Here is a 22,216-nt window from a genome sequence, read left to right on the forward strand (position 1 = left end):
GATGTGTGATTCGTCGGTTCTATACTATACGTTGATTGAATCATCCCTTCCTATACCACTTCCTTGGGGGGATATCCAATTAACTACAAATGGGCTTTGTGTCTCCATTCCCTTTTTCGCATATAGTTGTTTGTTTGGGATCTTTTGATATCTGTTGCCTGATCCCATTGACAGCTCATGATCACACAGGCTGGTGTGCTTCTTCCATGTGGACTTACTTGTTTCCCTGCTAGATGGCCGCTTGTTTGACTTCAAGCCTTTAAGACCCCAGATGCTATATCTTTTGATAGCCAGGCACCATTTGCTCTCTCCACCACATTTGCTTATGCACTGAAATGGAGTTTCTGACCCACGTTACCTCGCAGGATTGTTGAAAGAATCAAATGAGAAAGTACTTTGAAAAATATAAATCTTTATTCAAATGGAAAGTAGTCTTACCATTTTTTAAGTCAGTAAGTGGCAAGCTAATGTTTGTCAGATGGTGAGATCGAAAGCATTTGCCAACGACTGGGGAAGGTGCTGGTTACTGCCTTGCCAAGTTGTGAATTTTCTTTGCAACATGGCAAAACTGCATTTGCACTATAATTTTCTAAGATGTAATATCAGAATTAGGCAGTCTAATGTGAGATTTACCTAATCAATATTGTGTAGTGTTGTTCCTTATTCAATAGGTGTTAAATACCCACATTAGGGTAGACATGCTGCTGCTGTTAGGTACCCTGTCTTTGGAATTGCAATTGCTGTTTTTCAGTCCATTATTGCAGCCACTGTGTCAGTCCATCTCATTGAGGGTCTTCCTCATTTTCGCTGACCCTCCGTTTTACTAAGCTTGATGTCGTTTTCCAGGCTCTAGTCTCTCCTGACAACATGGCCAAAATATGTTAGATGAAGTCTTGCCATTCTTCTAAGGAGCATTCCGACTGTACTTCTTCCAAGACAGAGTTTTTTCTTCTGGCAGTCCATAGTATTTTCAAACATTTTGTTGCCAGCACCTGATTCAACTACATCACTACTTCTTCAGTGTTCCTTATTCATTGTTCAACTTAATAATGCATATGAGACTACTGAAAATACCATGGCAAAAAAAGAGAAAATACCATGGCTTAGAGCAGGCCTGCCTTAATTCTCGAAGTGACAGCCTTGCACCTCAACACTTTAAGGAGGTCTTATGCAGCAGATTTTCACAGGGTAATACCTAGTTTGCTATTTTGACTGCTACCTCCAGGAACATTGATTGTGGATCCAAGCAAGATGAAATCCTTGATAACTTCAATTTCCCCCCCCATTTATCATGATGTCCATTGGTCCATGTGTTAAGTCTAGGTAGACTAGAGAAACAAATTTAGGGAGACTCGTGTATGAGAAAGAGGTTTACATATAAGAGCAGTTGAATATTGAGAAAACATCCTAGTCCAGGTTAAGTCCATAAGTCCAATACCAGCCCATATGTCCTATACCAATCCATAAAGTCCTCTTCAGACTCACGAAACACATGCAATGATGCTGAATGCAAGAAGATCACAGTCCAGTGGGTTCAAAGTCTTGTGGATGCAGTGGCGGTAGAAACATCTCAGCGCTGGCAGGGGTCTCCATGTGGCTCCTGTTCCCAGGACACAGGGTCTATCAGCATAGTGTTATGTGTCTTTTCAGTAGAGCGCAACTCTCAGGGAGTGAGCAGAGAGAGAGAAGTGTCTCCCTCCTCCAAGGAGGAAATCGAGGAGTTCCTAGAATTCTCAGAAGGCCTTGCCCACACAGAGACCCCATTGACAGGCCAGACTCCACCCACTTCACTCATAATCTCTCAAATTGACACCAGATTATTTAACTACCACCGTCCAGGTGTTGTGAAGATTTAAAAAAACTTTTTTACTGTGGGTTGTAATCTACACTAGATTCCTTGATCACCATCAGCAAGTGCTTCAAGTCCTTGCTTTTAGCAAGCAAGACTGTGTTATCTGTATATCAAAAATTGCTAATAAGCTTTTCAATCCTGATGCCACATTCTTCTTCATATAGTCCAGTTTCTTGGGTTATTTGCTTAGCATGTAGATTGAGTAAGTATGGTAAATGAATATAATCCTGACACATACCTCTCTGATTTTAAGCCACTCAGTACACCTTTGTTCTGCTCTAATGACTGCCTCTTGGTCCATATACAAGTTCCACATGAGTACAATGAAGTGTTCCGGAATTCTCATTGTTCTCAATGCTATCCAGAGTTTTCATGATCCACATAGTCACAAGTAAAGATCTTTCTGGTGTTCTTTGATTTGAACCAAGATCCATCTCTCTTTCCACATCCTTTTCTGAACCTGGCTTGAATTTCTGGCAGTTCCCATTGATGTACTGCTGCAACTGTTTTGAAATTATTTTCAGCAAAATTTTGTTTGCATATGATATTAATATTGTTCCATAATTTCCGCATTCTATTGGGTCACTTTTTTTTTGGAATGAGGACACATGGATCTCTTCTAGTTGGTTGACCGAGTTAGCGTCTTCTAGATTTCTTGGCATAGGTGAACTGAGTGTTTTCAGTACTTCGTCAGTTGTTGAAACATTTCAGTTGGTATTTTGTCAATTTTTGGAGGCTTGTTCTTCACTAATACCTTCAGTGTAGCTTGGAATACGTCTTTCAGTACCATTGGATCTTGATGATACAACCTCTTAAAATGGTTGTATGTTCTTTTTGCTACAGTTCCACTGTGTATTATCTTCCATCTACTTTTGGTACTTCCTGCATCGTTCAGCATTTGATAGGCATAGGACACCCCAAAATGAGTTACTGGATTCAGCTACAGCTGATAAGGACCAAAGTGATAATTCCACTTGCCATTCTACTCAGTGGTAGTAAAGCTGACCCCTCTTCCCCCATCCTTGGCCAATACTTCTTATTCCAAGGACCCTAGGGCTCATCAAGCCAGACAACTTCAAGTGTAATAATATAAGAGGTCATGAGCATTTAGATCAGATGTCTAGCCAAGTAAGGGCCAAGTTGTTGGTAATACAAGCGGTCATGCTGGTATGGTTCAGACGGGTATAATGGCCTTTAGCTCAGGAGCTCTCAAGAAACAGACACTGAAGGTGTTAACTACGTGTGCAGAGGTGGGCAGTGGTGAGTATACAGGATCTCCCTATCTGGCATTTACTGGGCCTCTGCTACTTCCAGGCATGAGATCATTTGCATTTGAACCTTTTTTCCTCAGGCTGTCATCTTAGTGGTAGAGTGCAATGTACGTGCCTTTCCTAAGTCACTGGTGACTTTGCAGATCACCATCCAGAAGCCTTGATCTTCCTGCTTATGGTACTCCCGTATCACTCTGTTATTCCCTGAGACTGCCTTAGCAGAGAGAGTCAAAAGAATTCAGCCCTTTTCCTCCATGGCAACCGGATCAGAATGATCATTTGTCTGAACATAGAACAGCAAGAATACAAATAGAATGAGTACCAAAATGGATGGGGGAAAGCCATTTGCTTTGATGAATTTTTTGTGCTGACGTGATTTGCTTTTAACCTAGACCGGTTTTGGCCCAAGACCTGTAGGCCTGGCAGATTATGTGTGTAACTCAACTAAGTTTGGAGAAGCTCGGTAGGTTGGGACTAGGAAAGCCAGAAATGCCCTTGATTCCTGAAGCTCTTTCATGTTATCCCAGGCTGTGGAGTTATGGATAGTAAATGTACTTTTTGCATGTAATGTATCCATGAAGGACAGGGCTTCATAAAGTTCATAGAAAAATGGAATTAAAAGATAATGGAATTTTTCCACTAACTTTTTGTTACTGTTATTTTTATTTAAATGGGTACATAGTCTCTTATGTGATACTATTGTCCTTTTCTTTCCCCCCTTCACCCAAGTTAATATAGCCTATCCTGTAGTCAGTAACTTACCCTTCTTTCCCCTTCTACCCCTGGAAACCATCAAAGAAGGTTTCTTTTAGTGTGAAACCTTTTTGTTTTTTAATTCCACAAGTCTCATACAAGGTTTTTCCCTTTTGCGATTGACTAATTTCACTCAGTGTAAAATCCTCAATGTCCATCTGTTTGATGAAGTGTTTTTCAGATTTATCATTATTCTTTAACACTGTGTAATGCTCCATTGTGTGTAGGTACCATAGTCTGTGTGTTTTTCCATTGACACAGTTGAGGTTGTTTCCATCTTTGGTTTTGTTTCCATTTTTGCTGTTGGGAGTAGTGCTGTGATCAATGTGTGTGTATATATCTATTTGTGTCGTGTCTTTTCTTTGTGCTATATCCCAAGCAGAGGGATTGCTAGGTCAAGTAGATCTCTATTTTCAACTATTTTCAATGGTGGTTGCACCAATTTACAGTCCCGCCAGCATTTGTTTGTTTTTGTTGCTTATTTTTGAGCTTTGCTATTAATGCCAGGGTGAGGTATATGTCATTGTTATTTTGCTTTGCATCTTTCTACTGGCTGGTGATCAACAACCAGTATTTCTTCACATTTATTTGCTGCCTGAATATCTTCTTGGTGAAGTGGCTGATCATGTCCTCTGCCCATTTTTTGCTTTTATTTTTTTCCCCATTCTTCAGTTGGATTATTTGTCACCTTGTTAAGGTGTTGGAGCTTTCTTTAAATTTCAGAGTTTAGTCCCTTGTCTGATATTGCCATTGCCAAAACTTTTCTCTTTGTTTGTAGGTTTATTTTACTTTGTACACCAGCTTTTGAAGCCCCCTCATATAAAAAATGCATAGCATGCATAGGAAAATAAGGGACAGCACATGTTTTGTGGTAAATGGTATATAGCATGTATGCTATTTGTATGAAAATATAACTGCTTGCAGCATGGACTCAGTTGGCCAGTTAGGCCACTATTCCCCAAGCAGCTGCAAGTGCCTACATCTCTGTCTTCAGGTGAAGAATATCGAGGAACACCGGCAGCGCAGTCTGGATTCTGTTCAGGAGCTGATGGAGAGCGGGCAGGCCGTGGGAGGCATGGTTACCACCACCACAGGTCAGCTCCCCCCTCGTTCCCAATCATAGGGTTAGGACTCGATGAGTGTCCCCAAGGGGGCGCATTTCCTTATCTACTTTTTGTGTGAGCTGTAAGGTCAATATAGGTGCTGGAGTACGGCATTTTGCCCTAGGGCTAGGTTGGAAGCAGTGTGTCTGGAGTGCCTCAGACATTGCCTACCTGGGAGGCTGTCGTAATACTACTTTCAACCACATGGAGGAAAGGATCTTCGTGAGATAGATCCTTTCTTACAACCTTTCCGCACCTCTTCTTAGATTGGAACCAGCCAGCAGAAGCCCAGCAAGCCCAACAAGTTCAGCGGATTATCTCACGCTGCAACTGCCGAATGTACTATATTAGTTACAGCCATGACATTGATCCTGAGCTGGCCACTCAGATTAAGCCGCCTGAGGTTCATGAGAACCAGGAAAAGGAAGATCTTCTAAAGAAGCAGGAAGGTATTCAAGGCCTGAGCGGCTTCTAGGAGGGGATCAGGGGACTTGGGAAGGCAGTTGTTTTCTTGGTGATTGTGAGACCATTGGTCAGTTCTAACTCAAGACAAATCCATGGGACAGAGTAGAACTGCCCCCCATTAAGTTTTTCTTGCCTATAATCTTTACAGAAGTAGATCACCACACAAGCATTTCTTCTCCAGGGAGCCTCTGAGTAGACTCAAACCAACCAGGGCTCCTTTTTTGAGACAGTAGAGTTAATAAAAATCCCATGTTCGTTGACAATTAGCATCTCATTTGCTAAATCTTTTCTAAGTGTCTTATATGAGAGACTAATATGCACTGTGGAAGAGAACGAGGCTGAATGGATATTGTTTTTGATTCTGAAATCAAACAAGTGTATGTTTCTACCCATGAACATCTCTCACCCCCTTTATATGGGATTGAGTAGCAGGAGTGGTCCCAAATGTAGTTATGGGATAAAATAGATATTTAGGAAGAGATTTGAGCCTCTTACTTACTGCTGCCCATATGACTTAGGGGCTGTGGATACCTTCACCCTCATCCACCATGAGCTGGAAATCTCCACCAACCCAGCTCAGTATGCCATGATTCTGGACATTGTCAACAACCTGCTGCTCCATGTGGAACCCAAACGGAAGGTGGGCTTGGTCCTTACAGAATACTGATTAGCCTCATAGGAATTCCAGACCTTGTTTTATTTTGACTCCAATAAGAAAAGGCATGCTTAACACCGAGAAAGAGTCTTGTAGTTGGGACATACTTGATTAGTTAGCAGTGGTGCTTGAAATTCCCCTTGTCTAAAAAAATCTGAATGTCCATGAGATGGTAGAACTTGTGTTTACTTACTGATTGCTCTCTTGGCCAGTTCCCTATTCATTACATAAACACTTCTGACAACACGCCTCCCTGTGGGACTGGCTGAATGTGAAAGCCACACCATTAGATCTTTTTCATCGACCTACCCCTCACTCTAACAGGGTAACAGATAAAGGTTAGCTTTCCAAACGAGATCCTAATTTCTTGATTTTTTTCCTCTGTCATTTCACGATAAAACCCATTTCTCTTAAAATCTCATCCATTTCCGTTCCCCTTCCTTTAGGAGCACAGTGAGAAGAAACAGCGGGTCAGGTTCCAGCTTGAGATTTCTAGCAATCCCGAGGAGCAGCGCAGCAGCATTTTACATTTGCAAGAGGCCGTGCGGCAGCATGTGGCTCATATACGGCAGCTGGAGAAGCAGATGTATTCTATTATGAAGGTAATCATTCTCGGATAGCTGAGGACTGGGAGGTCTTTTAGGACGGAAGGGATCTTCTCAGTTTCTCGTCTCTTGGCTCCCTAGTCTTTACAAGATGACAGCAAGAATGAAAACCTGCTTGACTTGAACCAAAAGCTTCAACTGCAGCTAAACCAGGAGAAGGCTAACCTACAGCTGGAAAGCGAAGAGCTCAATATCCTCATCAGGTGCCCTAGCATCCCTATCCTTTCTAAGTGCCCTTGCTGGAGGCACTTTCTTTTCCTTGCCCATGTTCTGACTGTTTTACGTCAAATACATATTGGCAGATCTAGAATATTTAGGTCTCTTATCTCTGTTTCAGTGAGCCTTGCTAGACTTGGCCAAAGAGACTGAGAATAGGCGAGTCCTTCTTGTGAGTCTTTAATAGGGTAGAAAAGCGCACCCAACTCACTGCCATCAAGTTGATTCCCCAGGACAGAGTAGAACTGCCCCGTGGGTTTCTGAGACTAAACCTTTCCAGGAGTAGAAAGCCTGGATATTTCTCATGAGGAGCAGCTGCTGGTTTCAAACTGCTGACCTTGTAGTTAGCAGACCAGTGTGTGAGCCACTACCCTACAAGGCTTCTCTGATAGGATAATTCTTGGGAAAGACTGCTGAGAGAAAAAAAAGTGGGTATTTAGGAAAAATCACTTTCATGGCTTTGATACCCTGCTTCTGAAGTGAAAAATAATATCTTGAAGTTAATCAGTAAAGGACATCATTGCAGGGATCGTTAGTGGGAAAGGAATACCCTATCAAGAAGCTTTAGAACTAAAAGACGGGGATTTGGACTCCCAAGATTGAGAGTGTTGGGAATCAAGGAATTCAGTGATGAAAAATTTATGGAATAGCTATCCCCAGAGTAGTTCATCTCTGTGTTTACCTCCTACATCATTCTGGAGCACTCCATTTCACCCTCAACTCATATTCTGTTTCTCTCATTGACTCTGGCTCTTGTGTTAGTTTTGGAGAGCTGCTGTAACAAACAACCACAATCAGGATGACTTAAAACTACAGTAATGCATCTCTCAGAGGTCCGGAGGCTAGAATTCTGAAGTCATGGTATTGGCACATTGGTCTGGAGTCTGGAGGCTATGAAGGAAATGTTTATTTTGGACACTATGTCTGCCCTACCTTCTAATGATTCCTGGCAATTCTTTGCATTGCTACCTTTGTCTCTTCTTCTTAAGAAATTCCATTATCTTTTCATTCAATTTTCTCATGAATTTTGTGCAGCTCCCTTGGGATGTTCTTTTCCTTGTGTATCCAGGCTTAAATTTTCTTCTTTAAAAAAAAAAAAAAATTTATTAGGGGCTCATACAACTTTTATCACAATCCATACATGCATCCATTGTGTAAAGCACATTTGTACATTCATTGCCCTCATCATTCTCAGAACATTTGCTCTCCACTTAAGCCCCTGGCATCAGGTTCTCATTTTCCCCCTCCCTTCCCGCTCCCCACTCCCTCATGAACCCTTGATAATTTATAAATTATTATTTTGTCATATCTTGCACTGTCCGACGTCTCCCTTCACTCACTTTTCTATTGTCCATCCCCCAAGATTTCCTTCTTTTTATGATCCCATCAGATTGACTTTAGGGTCTACCATAGTCTATTATGACCTCATTTAAATTGATTGTATATATAATGATGTTATTTACAAACAAAATATAGGGAGCTAGGAAAAAAATAGATATATATCTATAAATATATAGATATATATCTTTTGAAGGGACACAGTTCAACCTTGAATAGCACTGCTGTCCACTTACAGGTGTTTTAAAGACTTCCAACTACAGCGGGCTAACAAGATGGAGCTGCGAAAGCAGCAAGAGGATGTGAGTGTGGTCCGGCGCACTGAATTCTACTTTGCTCAGGCACGATGGCGCCTGACAGAGGAAGATGGACAGCTGGGAATTGCTGAACTGGAGCTGCAGCGCTTCCTCTATAGCAAGGTATTCAGTACCCATGGCAGTACACATACTGGTTTATTTTTATTTATTTATTTTTTTTAAACATTTTATTAGGGGCTCATACAACTGTTATCCCAATCCATACACACATCAATTGTGTAAAGCGCATTTGTACATCATTTCTCAAAACATTTTCTCTCCATTTAAACCCCCGACATTAGGTCCTCATTTTTCCCCTCCCTCCCCGCTCCTCTCTCCCACATGAGCCCTTGATAGTTTATAAATGGGTATTTTGTCATATCTTGCCCTGTCCGACTTCTCCCTTCACCCACTTTTCGGTTGTCTGTCCCCCAGGGAGGAGGTCACACACAGTTCCATGTAATCGGTTCCCTCTTTCCTACCCATTCTCCCTTTACCCTCCCTGTTTTGCCACTCACACCACTGGTCCCATAGGGCTCATCCATCCTGGATTCCCTGTATTTTCAGTTCCTATCTGTACCCATACTGGTTTATTTTAGTGGTCCAGCTCACACAACGGATAAACACGAAGGAGTTGATTATGGAGAGTTTTTTTTTTTTTTTCTTTTTTAACATTTTATTAGGGGCTCATACAACTGTTATCCCAATCCATACACACACCAATTGTGTAAAGTGCATTTGTACATCATTTCTCAAAACATTTTCTCTCCATTTAAACCCCCGACATTAGGTCCTCATTTGATTATTGAGAGTTTTAATGATGATCATGATTGGACAAATGAGTAGAGTTCCTGTTTGACATCCATTTTTAATATTAAATAATAAAGAAATAAATGAATTTGATTAAATGCATCCCTATAGAGTATGATGATCCCTAGAATTGTGGCCCAGAGGAGTTCATTCTCCAAGGCTAGCTTTTCTATAGCTAGAACCTGTGTGAAGTTCTGTGCTATCAAGTTGATTCGGACTCATAGCATGACCCTATAGGATAGAGGGCAAACGGCTCCAGAGCATTTCTTAGATTGTCATCTTAATGGGAGTAGATCACCAGATATTTTCTCCCAAGGTGTGGCTGGCAGGGCTGAACACTGACCTTTTGGTTAACAGCTGAGTGCTTAACCATTGTGCCATCAGTGCACCCTAGAATTTAAATAGGACCAGTCTAGTGCTGAATTTCATTTTCTGCAGTGACTTACTGACATGTGGGAGGGAGGACCTTATTCTCTACTGCAAGGCACATCAGGCAATAAGTGAGAGCGGTTCTGAATGCCACTCTGACTGGGAAAGTACTGGCATTCAGTGCCCTGACTCGCAAGACCCGTGGGAAACACTGGATTCGAAGGTGCATTGCCCAAGGTTGAGATTGGGAACATGGAGAACTTGAAAGCGAGCAGCATAGGTATGTGGCAATTTTCTAGCAAACTCTTGGGAAAGGCTTTATTATAGTGGTGGGGTGATCTCTGTCTTTATAGGTGAATAAGTCTGATGATACAGCAGAACATCTTCTGGAGCTTGGCTGGTTTACTATGAACAACCTCCTCCCCAATGCTGTGTACAAGGCAAGTCTTAGTTCCCCATTCTTCGCCTGTTCATATGCTTCCTCACACACAGAATTGATAATGTCCACATGAACCTACTGTGGAGAACAATATGGTGATCGAAGATGGAGAAGGCTTGCCCAACTTAGCAAGACCATCACCTTTCAGTCTGCAGAAGATATGTGGGTTGACTTAAATGACAGAAGGGCATTGTGTTGGGTTATTGTATCCTACAGGTAGTACTACGGCCACAGAGCCCCTGCCAGTCTGGGCGACAGCTAGCCCTCCGCCTCTTCAGCAAAGTTCGGCCCCCTGTTGGTGGTATCTCTGTCAAAGAGCACTTTGAGGTAATAGCCAGTCCCTGAGAGACCCAGGAGAAAAGGGCAGTTAAAGTTAATCTGTGTGTTACAGGGCTGCATTGTGGTAGGTCAGTGAAGGGATTGTGTCTGAGCTTAATTATTTCTTGACCTCTTTCTCCTTTAGGTAAATGTGGTGCCTCTCACCATCCAGCTAACACACCAGTTCTTCCATAGAATGATGGGCTTTTTCTTTCCTGGTCGAAGTGTGGAGGATGATGAGGTTGGGGATGAAGAGGATAAATCCAAACTAGTGACTACTGGTGAGAACCTTTGTGGTGGAGCTCCACAGTGGGATGGCATCCCCAGAAGTAGCTGTAGCTTTAGAGGGGATCGACAGCTGGTGTGCTTGCTTTCTCTTAGGAATACCAGTGGTGAAACCTCGACAACTGATTGCAGCAGATGATGCAGTACCTTTGGGATCTGGGAAGGGTGTGGCACAGGGCTTGAATCGGAGCTCTGGGGTCAGAAGGTCATTTCGCAAAGTACCTGAGGTACAAGACACACCCATGGGTGATAGAACAGTGGGCGCAACCTGAGGTGTTTGGCTTGGCTGAGGACTTCTTTTAGTCTATCTGAAGGGTGAAAGCCAAGAGGGATGATTGGGAACGCGTCCCTTTTCCTTTTGATGGTTTCAGGGGTTCACACTCCTTTCCTGCCTTTCTTAGCACCCTGTGGATGATATTGACAAGATGAAAGAGCGAGCTGCCATGAACAACTCTTTCATCTACATAAAAATTCCACAGGTCCCACTGTGCGTCAGTTACAAGGTCTGTACCTCTCTAGCACTTTCTGAAACAGGGTGGAACTGGATACATTCACTAGATTGCAGATAGGGAGACAGCCACAGTTCTGTGAAATGGGGCTATGGGTGGTAGATGTGCCCTCTGATTTTCTCAGGAGTCCATAGCATTACCAGACTCAATTAAAATCAGTATCAGATTTTGTTTGCAAGAAAATACTAGCCTAGTCTCAAGTACTGGTTTAACCCATTAGGACAGCAGATCTGTTTTCCTCCTATTGTTTTGGCTTTCCCCTCTTCCTCGTGCAGGGTGAGAAGAACAGCGTGGACTGGGGTGACCTTAACCTGGTGCTGCCCTGTCTGGAGTACCACAACAACACGTGGACCTGGCTGGACTTTGCTATGGCTGTCAAGAGGGATAGCCGCAAAGCCCTGGTTGCCCAGGTATCCCATCAAAGCTCATGGCTGTTTGGTTAGGGGGCTGGTAAAATAGATCCTGTGCTCAGGAGCCCTTCCTTTTAGGATATAATACAAGTCTTAGGAGAGGCCAGGGGAATCTAGTGAGTGGTTTCTATCCTTGCATTCTCCATGACTTTGTCCAGGTGATTAGATTGAATGTTTACTGTTCACATGTTAACTACTGTTGGTGTTAGGAAACTAGGGCTGACCTAACAACATAAAGTTTTGAATGGGTTCTACTTAGACTGTAAGCGTCTTGGAAGCAGAGACCATTTTATCATTGATTTGCCCGGTTGTGCCCTTCTTTTTAAGCCTTATAAATCTTCAACTTGATTAATTTTGATTTCTTCTGCTTGGTCCACTAAGATTTGCTTTCTCCTTTACTCCTTGCCACCCTGCCAGGTAATCAAAGAGAAGCTGAGGCTGAAGCCTGCAACAGGGTCAGAGGTCCGGGGAAAACTAGAAAGTAAATCAGACCTGAACATGCAACAGCAGAAAGAGGAAGAGAAAGCCCGGCTCCTCATCGGTCTAAGTCTGGGTGACAAGAACCCTGGAAAGAAGTCCATCTTTGGCAGGCGCAAGTGATCTGGCGATTCAAGACTGGCTGCAGTATAGGATCTGACTCTGGCTCAGTCCCAGGAACTTGTGAAGAGGGAGGGGCTTCCCTTCACCCACCATGATTTGTCATGATCAGGGTCCATGGGTACTGTGTAGAGAGGCACCACTCTTTAATAACTGGCCTGGGCATGGTGGACCAACAATGCCAAATTGTACCCCACACTGATCAGCATCCCTAGGGCCAGAGAGACAATAAAAAAGCAAGAACCAGGGAATGAGCCCAGGGCAAGGATCCCAGTCCCTTGTGGTCAACTGAAAGGAACGATGGGGGATAGTCTTGATCAAGTGTGATAAAATTTTATAAATAGATATATATAAATAGATATATATTTCTAAGTATAACTGTTCTATGTGCCAGGAAGCTGAGGGGAGGAGGCTGATCCTTTGTCCTTCAGTCCACTGCCTTGACTAAAAGAGGCGTTTGTGTGTGTGGAGGGAATCACCCCTTCCCCAATCTGTGTGCCAAGCTCACATGGGAGAATGGCATTGGGAGCCAGGGCTGGCCATGGTCCCCTAATCTTACCCCTGGGGTATGCCCTGGAAAATGGTAAAATGATTTAAAGAGGAAAAAAATTCTTTTAATTTGATGCTGGTTTTTTTTCTACCGGATTGTGTTGCGTGCATGGGTTCAAACTGTCTATACTCTTGCTTCTCGTTAACCTGACACATCCTGTAGCTGCCATTTAGTGAGTGGCCTCTTTTTACCTCTGCCTTCAAGCTGTTCAGCCATGGAGTGACGCTGGCCCGGTGCTGTTGGGTCTGCACTTTACCTCAGGCTATAAGCCTATTCTTAATAAGAGGGAATAAAATTTGGGGAAAATGGTGAGATTTGGCTGTGTCACCTGCACCTCTAATCATGAATAGCAAAGAAGAGGCAGGGCTCATGTTTAATGCAGCTTTGGAGGGAGGAACTGCTTATGTAACTAGGACAACAGCTTTAGTGGGAGGAGAGCAGAGACAGGCTGGGAATGGGAGCAGTGAGCTGTCGGCAGGGGCAACATGCCCGGGTGGCTGCTCCTCACAAGGTAGGCCTCTGGGTTCTGGGAATCTGACGAAGGTGAAGGAAGTATGGATTTAGTCTGGGAAATGACTGGAGAGTTGTAGTGCTCCCTGTTGGGAATGGGGGTGGCTATTCTGTGAAAGCATCCCAGCCTCATACTGAGAGGTACAGGCTACATATTTTTTAAGTCTCACGGATAATGTTTAATGATTGCTGAATTGTGTCCTGCAAATTTAGGTCTTGGCCCAAAGCAGGGATAACGGCAATTTTGCCTTGTGTTTCAAAGGTGCCTCTAGGGCTGGGATGTAGGGGAGGGGGAGTGAGTGAGTGCTAAAATGGGCAGAACTTGGCAGTGCCTCTGGGACAGGTGGTTTAGTGGTTCCCTTGGTTCTCAGCAGGATGGCAACATCCAGGGTCCCTGGACCCGAGGCTGGAAGAGCCTCTGGTCAGGTGTGGGGACCAGCAGGTCAGGTGTGGAAGAGCTGTGGGGACCAAAGCAGCATCAGTGCATATACGAGAAGTCCCTGGAGCCAGCCACAATGCCAGTAGAGAAGCCTCTGTCTGAGTGGCCCATGCCTCAGTCCATCACTCTTTTTCTGCCTGAGTTCCCCATTAGACCTCTTAATGGGCAACAGCAATTAAAGGTAAGATCAGTGAAATTCTTGGAAGGGGCCCTCACTCTTGGGCGGGAAATCTAGAAACTCGCCTTGTTCTGTTTCTCTGTGCAGATTTTAGGCCTTGTGGCCAAAGGCTCATTTGGAACTGTCCTCAAGGTGCTAGATTGTGGCCAGAAAGCGGTATTTGCATTGAAGGTATTGGCCTAGGTACTCTTCCATATGATTTTCTAGTCCTTGCCTCCAATCCTGGTTTCAGAGAGGATGGGAGGATTCCATAGACATTCCTCTCTGGTGGTCATCACTTCTCTCCTTTTGTAGGTGGTGTCCAAGGTAAAGGTGCTACAGAGGGATACCCTGAGGCAGTGCAAAGAAGAAGTTAGCATTCAGGTATGCACAGGGCCCCAGGAAAGGATCCTGAGAGTTAAAGCATCATATCCAATGTTGTGCTCTTTCTTGTCCTGCCCCCGCCCGGCTTCCAACTAACAACAAAACAGACCCTAGAAAAAGGAGCTATCTCACAGGTTCTTCAGGGAACTCTCCACCAGTATTATATTGGTTCTATAGCCTTACCAGGCAGCTGGCTCCAATGATCGAGTTCGCCTGACCTGAGTGGTGAAGTATGGGCCCCTTTGTGCACAACTAGTGAAATCCAACTTCTTGGCTGCCTTGATCCTCAATGATCCTAACTTCCTGATTCTTTCGTCCCTAGCGACAGATCAACCATCCTTTTGTACACACTTTGGGTGACAGCTGGCAGGGAAAACGACACCTCTTCATTTGTGAGTGACTGTCCTCTCCTCATCCCCAAGGGTGGTTCTACCATACCCCCACACCTTGGATTACCCACCCCTTTGGTTTGTTTCACTCTGGTCATAAGCACCCGTTTATCTTAAGGGGACAGGGTATAGTGGGTGGCACCATTTTGGGCATGAGGACTACAAAACTTAAGAGCCCAGGCACAGGAGCCTCCAAATGATGCTTTAACTCCTGGTGCTTTGCAGTGTGCAGCTACTGTAGCAGAGACCTATATTCCCTCTGGTCCACTGTCGGCTGCTTTGCTGAGGCTTCCATCTCTCTCTTTGCTGCTGAGCTGGTCCTGGTGCTATGTAAGTAATACAGGAATGGTAATGGAAACCGCAAAGAGTCCAGCTGAGAGGGTAGGTAAAGGGAACTACATTCATTCTAGAGGTCAAAGAACAGGGTTGGGGAGGGGGCCACGAGGAAACTGCAAAGGACAATAGAGCTTCAGCACAACCCATGCTTGCTTCATCCACAGGCTATCTTCATGACTTGGGCATCATCCATCGAGATGTGAAGGTAGAGTTGAGTGCTTTTTCTCTGTCTGAAGAGGGGCCTCAGTAAGGGATTCCAGCAGATCCCAGAAGGCACAGTAGAATTGGGAGCAGCTGACCTTGGGGCCCCCATGGATACTAAGGATTTGGCTAAGGGTTCTATCCAGTACAGATCTGAATGGTTTTTAGAGTGAGCTTCGTCACCTAGGGGGTACACATGATGAAAGGGGTTTGGAAGGACAAGGATGAGAAGGATGAGTAATACTTCACCTGTGGTTTTTCAGATGGAGAATATCCTTCTGGATGAACGAGGTAAGTCCTTTTTCTTTCCTAACCCCAAGATGAAAAGCACCTGGATTTCAGCACACATCAAGGCTGAAGGGTGGAATAGAGTGGTGCCGCTCTTACCTTCTTTCATAGGACATCTGAAACTGACAGACTTTGGTCTGTCCCACTACCTGCCCCAGGGAGCCCGAGCCTACACTATCTGTGGGACTCTTCAATACATGGGTGAGAGAGGCTAAGGTTGGTGGGTAAGCTTTGATCAGAACAGCTGAGGGATTCCAATGATGAGTATCTTCCAACTCTAGCCCCAGAGGTCCTGAGAGGAGGGCCTTACAACCATGCTGCTGATTGGTGGTCCCTGGGTGTCTTGCTTTTCTCTTTGGCAACTGGAAAGGTGAGACAGCTAGACAGAGAAAAGAGAAAATTTGCCGTACTGATGGGGAGACGGAAAAACACTAGGAAATCTTTCTATTCCTTTTAACTCAGTTCCCAGTGGCTGCAGAGAGAGACCATGTGGCCATGTTGGCAAGTGTGACCCACTGTGACTATCAGATCCCCGCATCTCTTAACCAGGGCCTCTCACTCCTGCTCCATGAGGTAAAGGTGACTAATACCTTTGCCTTTCCTTTTTGACTACCAATTTTTTCCCTCCCTGCCATTTAAGTGGGATTTCCCCATCCCCCTGATTCACTTTTTTTGGTGGTGGTGGTGGTGGGGAACTGTTCTAACTTGCTTAAGGCTCATCTCATTGCTTGCCCTTAAACTAGCACCTCACATTTCATTTCTGGCTTTTGGCCCAATGATTTCTGTCCCCCACAAATCTCCTCACCATCTGGAACACACATGTCCTTTTCAAGAAAGCAGACCACTTAAAGACTGCTAAATACAACTCTTATACTCCCACTTTTGCCCCAAATTAGCCTGTTTCTCCCTCTTTTACAAATGTACTTCTTGCCTTCCATAGCTCAAGGCTTGCTTTCTCCTTTTCATGCTGCTTTGTCCAGGGCCTGGCCAATCCGTCCCTCGTTTTTCATGTTCTATTTCCCTTCAGCTCTTATGCCAGAACCCGTTCTGCCGTCCACGCTATCTGCATCATTTCCAGGTCCACCCTTTCTTTCGGGGTGTGGCCTTTGACCCAGAGCTCCTACAGAAGCAGCCAATGAACTTTCTTATGGAAGCTGAAGCTACCCAGGCCAATTCACTGGAATCCATGCCCTTCAAGGACTTTGACTGTGACCTGGAGTGCTTCCTGATCCACCCCAGCCCTGTGTAAGTTGGGGCACAGCTGGGAACCTGAGGATTTCCTCTACTGCCAACTCAGTGTGACCACCTTGATGAGGTTGTTTGTTCTCTGTTGCTCCTTATCCCTCTGCTGTTTCAGGCATTGGACCTGAGTTCACACCTTGGGTATTCTACTGGCAGCCATAGCTGACCTTCCCTTATCATACACCTTACCTCTCAACTCAACATGCTAGATCACCGTAGTGACCTTTCTTTTGTTCTGTTTGTACATCTCCTTGTTCTGCTGTTTCCTTTCTTCAGCAAGAATGATTATTCATGGGTTCCCATAATGCTAGTTAAATGTTTAATAGGCTTGCCCAAAGCAAGTGTGAATGTTTTTCGTGGATTTCAAAAGCTGGTATTTCAACTCTATTTAGGGGACTCAATAATGCAATGAAAAAATATGGTCAGGGGCTCCAGATCAGTCTTTAGTAAATTTAGTTTTTTAAAAATTAAAAAGCAAAACTAATAGCTTTAAGGAAGAAGATGGTAAGAACTAAACCAAGAATGGGTTAACGCTTTTCTAGGTGTAATTGGAAAAGCCATCAATTTTTTTCTAGTAGCACTTCAAAAAACATTAATTTTTTACCCTGATCAATCTTTGATGAACAAACCAAGGGGTGCTTCGTAGAGAGGCATGGCATCAAGCGTAAGACTTAAAGTTAATTTCAAAAGAACCTTTTTAGTAGTGAAAATTATTTGGATTGCAAATTTGTGTTTATACACTTAGCCTGTATGACCTCTTTTCATTTTCTTCAACTTCTTAAAGGCTTCATTTTTGTTTTATGATTTTAAAGGCAAACATGCTTTAACTTAGACTTTATTATTTATTTATTTTTACTTTATTATTTTTAAATTATATCCAATCTTTCTAGACTAAGAGTCTGTATACTTGTGTTTATCCTGTTCCTGGATTAAGCCAGATTTTCTCTGTACATGGCTGGCATTTTATGTCTTTGCAGAATGGCCTCTTTCTGATTTATACTTTGGCATGATGCCACCTGCTTTCATTAAGAGGATATCATGAGGAAAATCCCTATGAAACTTAATTTTTGTGCATACTGAAATGAATAAACGCTGGATGTTTACCATTGCAATTCAGTGTTCTATTTAGGATGCATGGGAGGAATTTCCTGTTGGTCCTTGAATTTTTTCTTAAGTGCTGTTTGTTCTTTACCTTAATGACACTAATAGCCTATCATTTTTTCCCCCTTTGTACTAATGCCCAATTTGTGGCCCAAGTCCAGAATGTTATACATTTTGTATGCTAGCTGCATTATCTACCTTCTCCCCCACGCCTCATTTTTAAAGTTGTACCTGTGTAAGCCTGTTTAGAATAAGGTTGGGACTAAACAAATAAAAGGATATATTCTTAATTTTTTTATTATCTCACTGTTTGTCTCTAGTTCTTTTTCTACTGTATTACATTTGTTAAAAATAGGAATTAATAGTCTTGAACTATCTGGTGCCTGGACCCACCAATAGCTATTTCAGAACCTTGAGGGTGAGTCATTCAAACTCTGTAAATCTTAGTTTCCAATTGTATAAAATGAGAGGGTTATAATTACTGATTCTTCATTGTAGGGGATTCATTTTAGATTTCTGTAATGCACCCCCCCCCCCCCATCTTTTTTCCCCCCCTAACTTCATTGAGGAACCTTGGTGGTGTAGTGGTTACTGGTTGGGCTGCAATCCACATGGTCTGCAGTTGAAACCACCGGCCACTCTGAGGGAGAACGGCTGGGCTTTCTACTCCTGTAAACAGTCTCAGAAACCCACAGAAGTCACTGTGAGTCAGCACTGACTCAATGGCAGAGTTTTTGTTTGTTTTTTTTAACTTCATTGTGGTTTGGATGAAAATTTAATGCAAATTTGTTTTTCATTAAACAGTGTATATATGTTCTTGATTCATGACATTGATTGCAATCCCTACAATTTAACAACTTTTCCCATATCCTCCTTGTGTTTATTTCATTCAATCTTTCTTGGTTGTGTAGTGGTTACACAGTGGGCTGCTAACCTTGAGGTCAGCAGTTTGAAACCATCAGCCGATCCTTTGGAGAAAGATGAGCCTTTCTACTCCCATAAAGTTACAGGCTCAGAAATCCACAGGGCGCCTGTAGGGTCGCCATGAATGACAATTGATTTGGTTTTCTTTCCTTTCCTATTCTTTCCTGCTTCCTGAGCTTTTTTCCTAGCAAGATACTGCTCTTTGATCTATTACGGATGGTTATTCTAAGGCAGTGGTTCTCAACCTGTGGGTTGCAACCCCTTTGGGGGTCTGACCCTTTCACAGGGGTCACCCGATTCATAACAGTAGCAAAATTACAGTTATGAAGTAATCACGGAATTAATTTTATGGTTGGGGTGGGTCACACAGCATGAGGAACTGTATTAAAGGGCCGCGGCATGAGGAAGGTTGAGAACCACTGTTCTAAGCAGCCTCATTGGTGTGACTATTCACCCGATAGCCCTGTCTGTAGTTTGGCTGAACGTTGAGCTACAGGAAAACTTAAAGGATGATAACGGTCTGAGCCACAGTCTCAGATGTCCCACTAGTCTCTATTAGACCCGGAAGCTTGTTTTGTTTTTTAAATGACTTTGAGTTTTCCCCCCATATTTTCCCCTCTATCCAGGACCTCCTATTGTATCTTTTCAGAGTGATGTGATGCTTTTTCAAAGGGTAGATGCAGAGGGCTTAATATTTTATGATACTGTGTCTGGCACAGCATTTTATTGGTCTTTCTGTTCAGAGAAGCACACTGGGTACTGAAATGGCTAGCATAATGTCTCTAAGAGTGGGATAAAGAACTAAATGTGGCCTTTTGTATCTGTTTTCTGAAAATAGTCTGAGCAATTAGGGTGCTTTGTATCTTTTTAAAATAGCCAAGAAAGTAGGGGCTACACAATGCAAACTAACTTCTGAAAGAGAAGAGGCATGGTGCAACCTTGCATATTCATTTTGTGTGATCCTAACTACAGTATGTATTGACCCCAGTCATGCATATTCTTAAGAACTCAGTCACTAGGGGACTCTAGAAATTGGAGTTCCCTTTTTGGCAGCTTTTAGGATTGTTGAAAACTGACTGCAAGGGGTAGAAAGCCCGTCCCTGGAGGCAGGAATCCCTATGCTGAGACCTCTTCCAAACCTTGCCTCTGCTTGTATCCTTTCTGCTTATGACAAATGGGTTAAGTATGGTTAACAGTCTCTATGAATTCTGTGAGCCATTCTAGAGAATTCATGAACCCACAGGACAATGAGCCAGCAGGAACTGCAGTACAGTCGATTTGTGTAGACCCAGTTCTGGGCGGCTGAGTGATGATAAGCGGCAGTTGATAAAGGCTAGTGCCCTTCAGCTTGTGACCTAATTCTAGGAGACAAGAGGGGGAGAGAGAAAAGGCGAGGCTACACAGTCTGAAGTGCAGAGTTGTGTACTCTTGCCTTTCACTGTTCCCCAGTGACCTGGCCTCAGGTGGTCAAAGATGTTTTGATGGCTCAGCATAGCCACAGATGAGGTGTAACTCTAGGGGGTAAGGAACTGACGGAGAGTGTTGCCATGCAAGTGGCTGGTGAGGAGGAATGGAAATGTGGGACGGTGAAGGCTGGATCCATTTCTAGGTGGGAATTGAATTCCTGCTGATCTTCGCTATGGAGTTAATGATAAGCTCACCGTGTCCCTTTTACAGTGCAGTCTGTAGTATAATCCTCATTCTTGGTCATATTAGATAGCTTAGGGACCATGCTCATAATACAGTGAAACCTGTGAGAACTGGAACGCAGTGGGACAGCCTTGTTATTTTCATGTCTTCCGCCTTTGACGGAGTGCTATCTTACAGCATTTATTCTTTTGTTTTGAGGGAAATGTTTGCGTTTTCCTGCTCTGACACATTTCTGCCCTACATCGGTTCAGGCTTCCACACATTTTAGTTTGACTAATCTCCTCCCACATGAAGACATTCAACATACTCTATTCAATTAGTGGTACACCAAAGTAGTGGTTCTCAAGGTATAGTAGAGGGTGATAGAAAATTGGTTTTAGGAAGTGTGGCCCACCTCCCAATTCTGAAGTGCTATAAGACATTCTGTCCCCACTCCCACTCAGAATCACTAGCCTTCTGCTTATTCATGTGAAATTCACTTTTAAAATTTTTCTGTACAACTAGATATGACCTCTTAAAGTCTTTCTGTTTTGAGTTTTTCATTACCTAGAATAAACTGTACACACCCAATAATATGAGTATACTATACTCCTTTCTACCTTTTATAAGCACTTAGGGCTCAAGTAGAAAGAAAATGTTTTGAAAATGATGATGGCAAAAAAAAAAAAAAAAGAAAATGATGATGGCAACATATGTACAAATGTGCTTGACACAATGGGTGGATATATGAATTGTGATAAGAGCTGTTAAGAACCCCCAATAAAATGATTGAAAAAATCCAAAACTTAGAATTAACACACCAATCCTTATATATTATTCTTCTAGAAAAATGTCTTAACTTAAACCTAAATTCTGCTCATTTGTTTATTGGTTTAACAAACCAATAACCTCAGTTCCTTGGGTACTACTTTAAATAGTGTTTCCAATGTAGACTCATCCAGCTTTTGAAAAAACAAAACTAAAGCACATCCATTAGTTCCCTTTTAGATAAATGTACTACTAACCCCCGTCAAGAATTCTCAAATTACTTAGTAATGATTTTCTGTTTACCAGAAAACATGCTGCCTTTTTACTTAGTCCATTTTGCTTATGAGAAGATGCTTATTTCAGATTTCACAGTAAACCACGAGTTTTGCTGGTTCACAGACCCCTACTGATTAGCAATAGCCGAATTGCTTCCTTTGTTCAATACTTTATCATATATACTCAGAGCTAATCCACAATATCATCCTTGAATTCACTCAGAATTGTATGGCAGAAATCAGGGTTACTGATTTCGGTTATTTAGGTGGGTTTTGTAAAATATATAAACCTAAAATTTAAAAACCATTAGGTTAAATTGGGTCCTTGCCTCGTTTATCATGTGCAATACTAATTCCAGATGGCTTAAATACCATACTCGAGTATATACTCAAGTATAAGCCGACCTGAATATCAGCCAAGGCGCCTAACTTTTTTTTGAGGCATCTAATTTTACAACAAAAAACTGCATTAAAAATGCTGAAAAACTCGGCTTATACACGAATATATATGGTACTTAAATACTATACAGTAAAGTGCCATGCATTGAAAGTCTTAGAAGAATGTCTGTCTATAAGGGTAGATAGATCTAGTAACACTGGCCAACATATATTTAGGTGCCTCAAATGTCAGTCTTGTTTCTAGATATATTTGACCTGCTGATTTTAAAAACGACACTGATTTTCCCCTATCAGCTCTAGTTTTTTTTAAAAAAATCATTTTATTAGGGGCTC

General features: G+C 42.9%; 2 protein-coding genes across 5 annotated transcripts in view; both read left to right on the forward strand.

Annotated features, from left to right (window-relative positions):
* KIAA0100 (KIAA0100 ortholog) overlaps nucleotides 1–12,914 on the forward strand; it is a 30,450-nt gene extending 17,536 nt beyond the window's left edge. Inside the window, exons 26-38 of the mRNA XM_004706924.2 lie at nucleotides 4,871–4,970; nucleotides 5,246–5,428; nucleotides 5,963–6,084; nucleotides 6,546–6,701; nucleotides 6,786–6,907; nucleotides 8,497–8,677; nucleotides 10,087–10,173; nucleotides 10,389–10,499; nucleotides 10,636–10,771; nucleotides 10,872–11,002; nucleotides 11,177–11,278; nucleotides 11,560–11,694; nucleotides 12,112–12,914. Coding sequence (XP_004706981.1) covers nucleotides 4,871–4,970; nucleotides 5,246–5,428; nucleotides 5,963–6,084; nucleotides 6,546–6,701; nucleotides 6,786–6,907; nucleotides 8,497–8,677; nucleotides 10,087–10,173; nucleotides 10,389–10,499; nucleotides 10,636–10,771; nucleotides 10,872–11,002; nucleotides 11,177–11,278; nucleotides 11,560–11,694; nucleotides 12,112–12,294 — 1,749 coding nt within the window. The 3' untranslated portion in view covers nucleotides 12,295–12,914. The remainder of the gene's footprint in view (nucleotides 1–4,870; nucleotides 4,971–5,245; nucleotides 5,429–5,962; nucleotides 6,085–6,545; nucleotides 6,702–6,785; nucleotides 6,908–8,496; nucleotides 8,678–10,086; nucleotides 10,174–10,388; nucleotides 10,500–10,635; nucleotides 10,772–10,871; nucleotides 11,003–11,176; nucleotides 11,279–11,559; nucleotides 11,695–12,111) is intronic.
* Nucleotides 12,915–13,019: 105 nt separating this feature from the next.
* Nucleotides 13,020–18,189, forward strand: RSKR (ribosomal protein S6 kinase related). Of its 4 annotated transcripts, XM_004707329.2 has the most exons (12): nucleotides 13,020–13,352; nucleotides 13,723–13,971; nucleotides 14,056–14,139; nucleotides 14,263–14,331; nucleotides 14,654–14,723; nucleotides 14,946–15,050; nucleotides 15,221–15,261; nucleotides 15,521–15,548; nucleotides 15,657–15,746; nucleotides 15,827–15,915; nucleotides 16,008–16,118; nucleotides 16,573–18,189. In XM_004707329.2, the coding sequence occupies exons 1-12, from the start codon at nucleotides 13,296–13,298 to the stop codon at nucleotides 16,792–16,794; spliced, it is 1,215 nt and encodes a 404-aa protein (XP_004707386.1). In that variant the 5' UTR covers nucleotides 13,020–13,295; the 3' UTR covers nucleotides 16,795–18,189. The 4 variants fall into 4 exon arrangements, with proteins under 4 accessions (XP_004707386.1, XP_045155820.1, XP_045155819.1 ...); XM_045299885.1 differs by having other exon boundaries at nucleotides 13,020–13,971; XM_045299884.1 differs by having other exon boundaries at nucleotides 15,521–15,746.
* Nucleotides 18,190–22,216: the final 4,027 nt, after the last annotated feature.

This window comes from Echinops telfairi, unplaced genomic scaffold, assembly GCF_000313985.2.
Source record: "Echinops telfairi isolate 266 unplaced genomic scaffold, ASM31398v2 ScPeMD7_7458;HRSCAF=8496, whole genome shotgun sequence".
Taxonomy (NCBI): domain Eukaryota; kingdom Metazoa; phylum Chordata; class Mammalia; order Afrosoricida; family Tenrecidae; genus Echinops; species Echinops telfairi.

What these genes read in the sequence shown, in the direction of transcription:
- RSKR (XM_045299883.1), top strand. Translation starts at nt 13,663, where the DNA reads ATGGGCAGAACTTGGCAGTGCCTCTGGGACAGGTGGTTTAGTGGTTCC. An exon ending in ATGGGCAACAGCAATTAAAG is followed by an intron (nt 13,972 to 14,055) that starts GTAAGATCAGTG and finishes TTCTCTGTGCAG; the next exon opens with ATTTTAGGCCTTGTGGCCAA. An exon ending in AAGAAGAAGTTAGCATTCAG is followed by an intron (nt 14,332 to 14,653) that starts GTATGCACAGGG and finishes TTTCGTCCCTAG; the next exon opens with CGACAGATCAACCATCCTTT.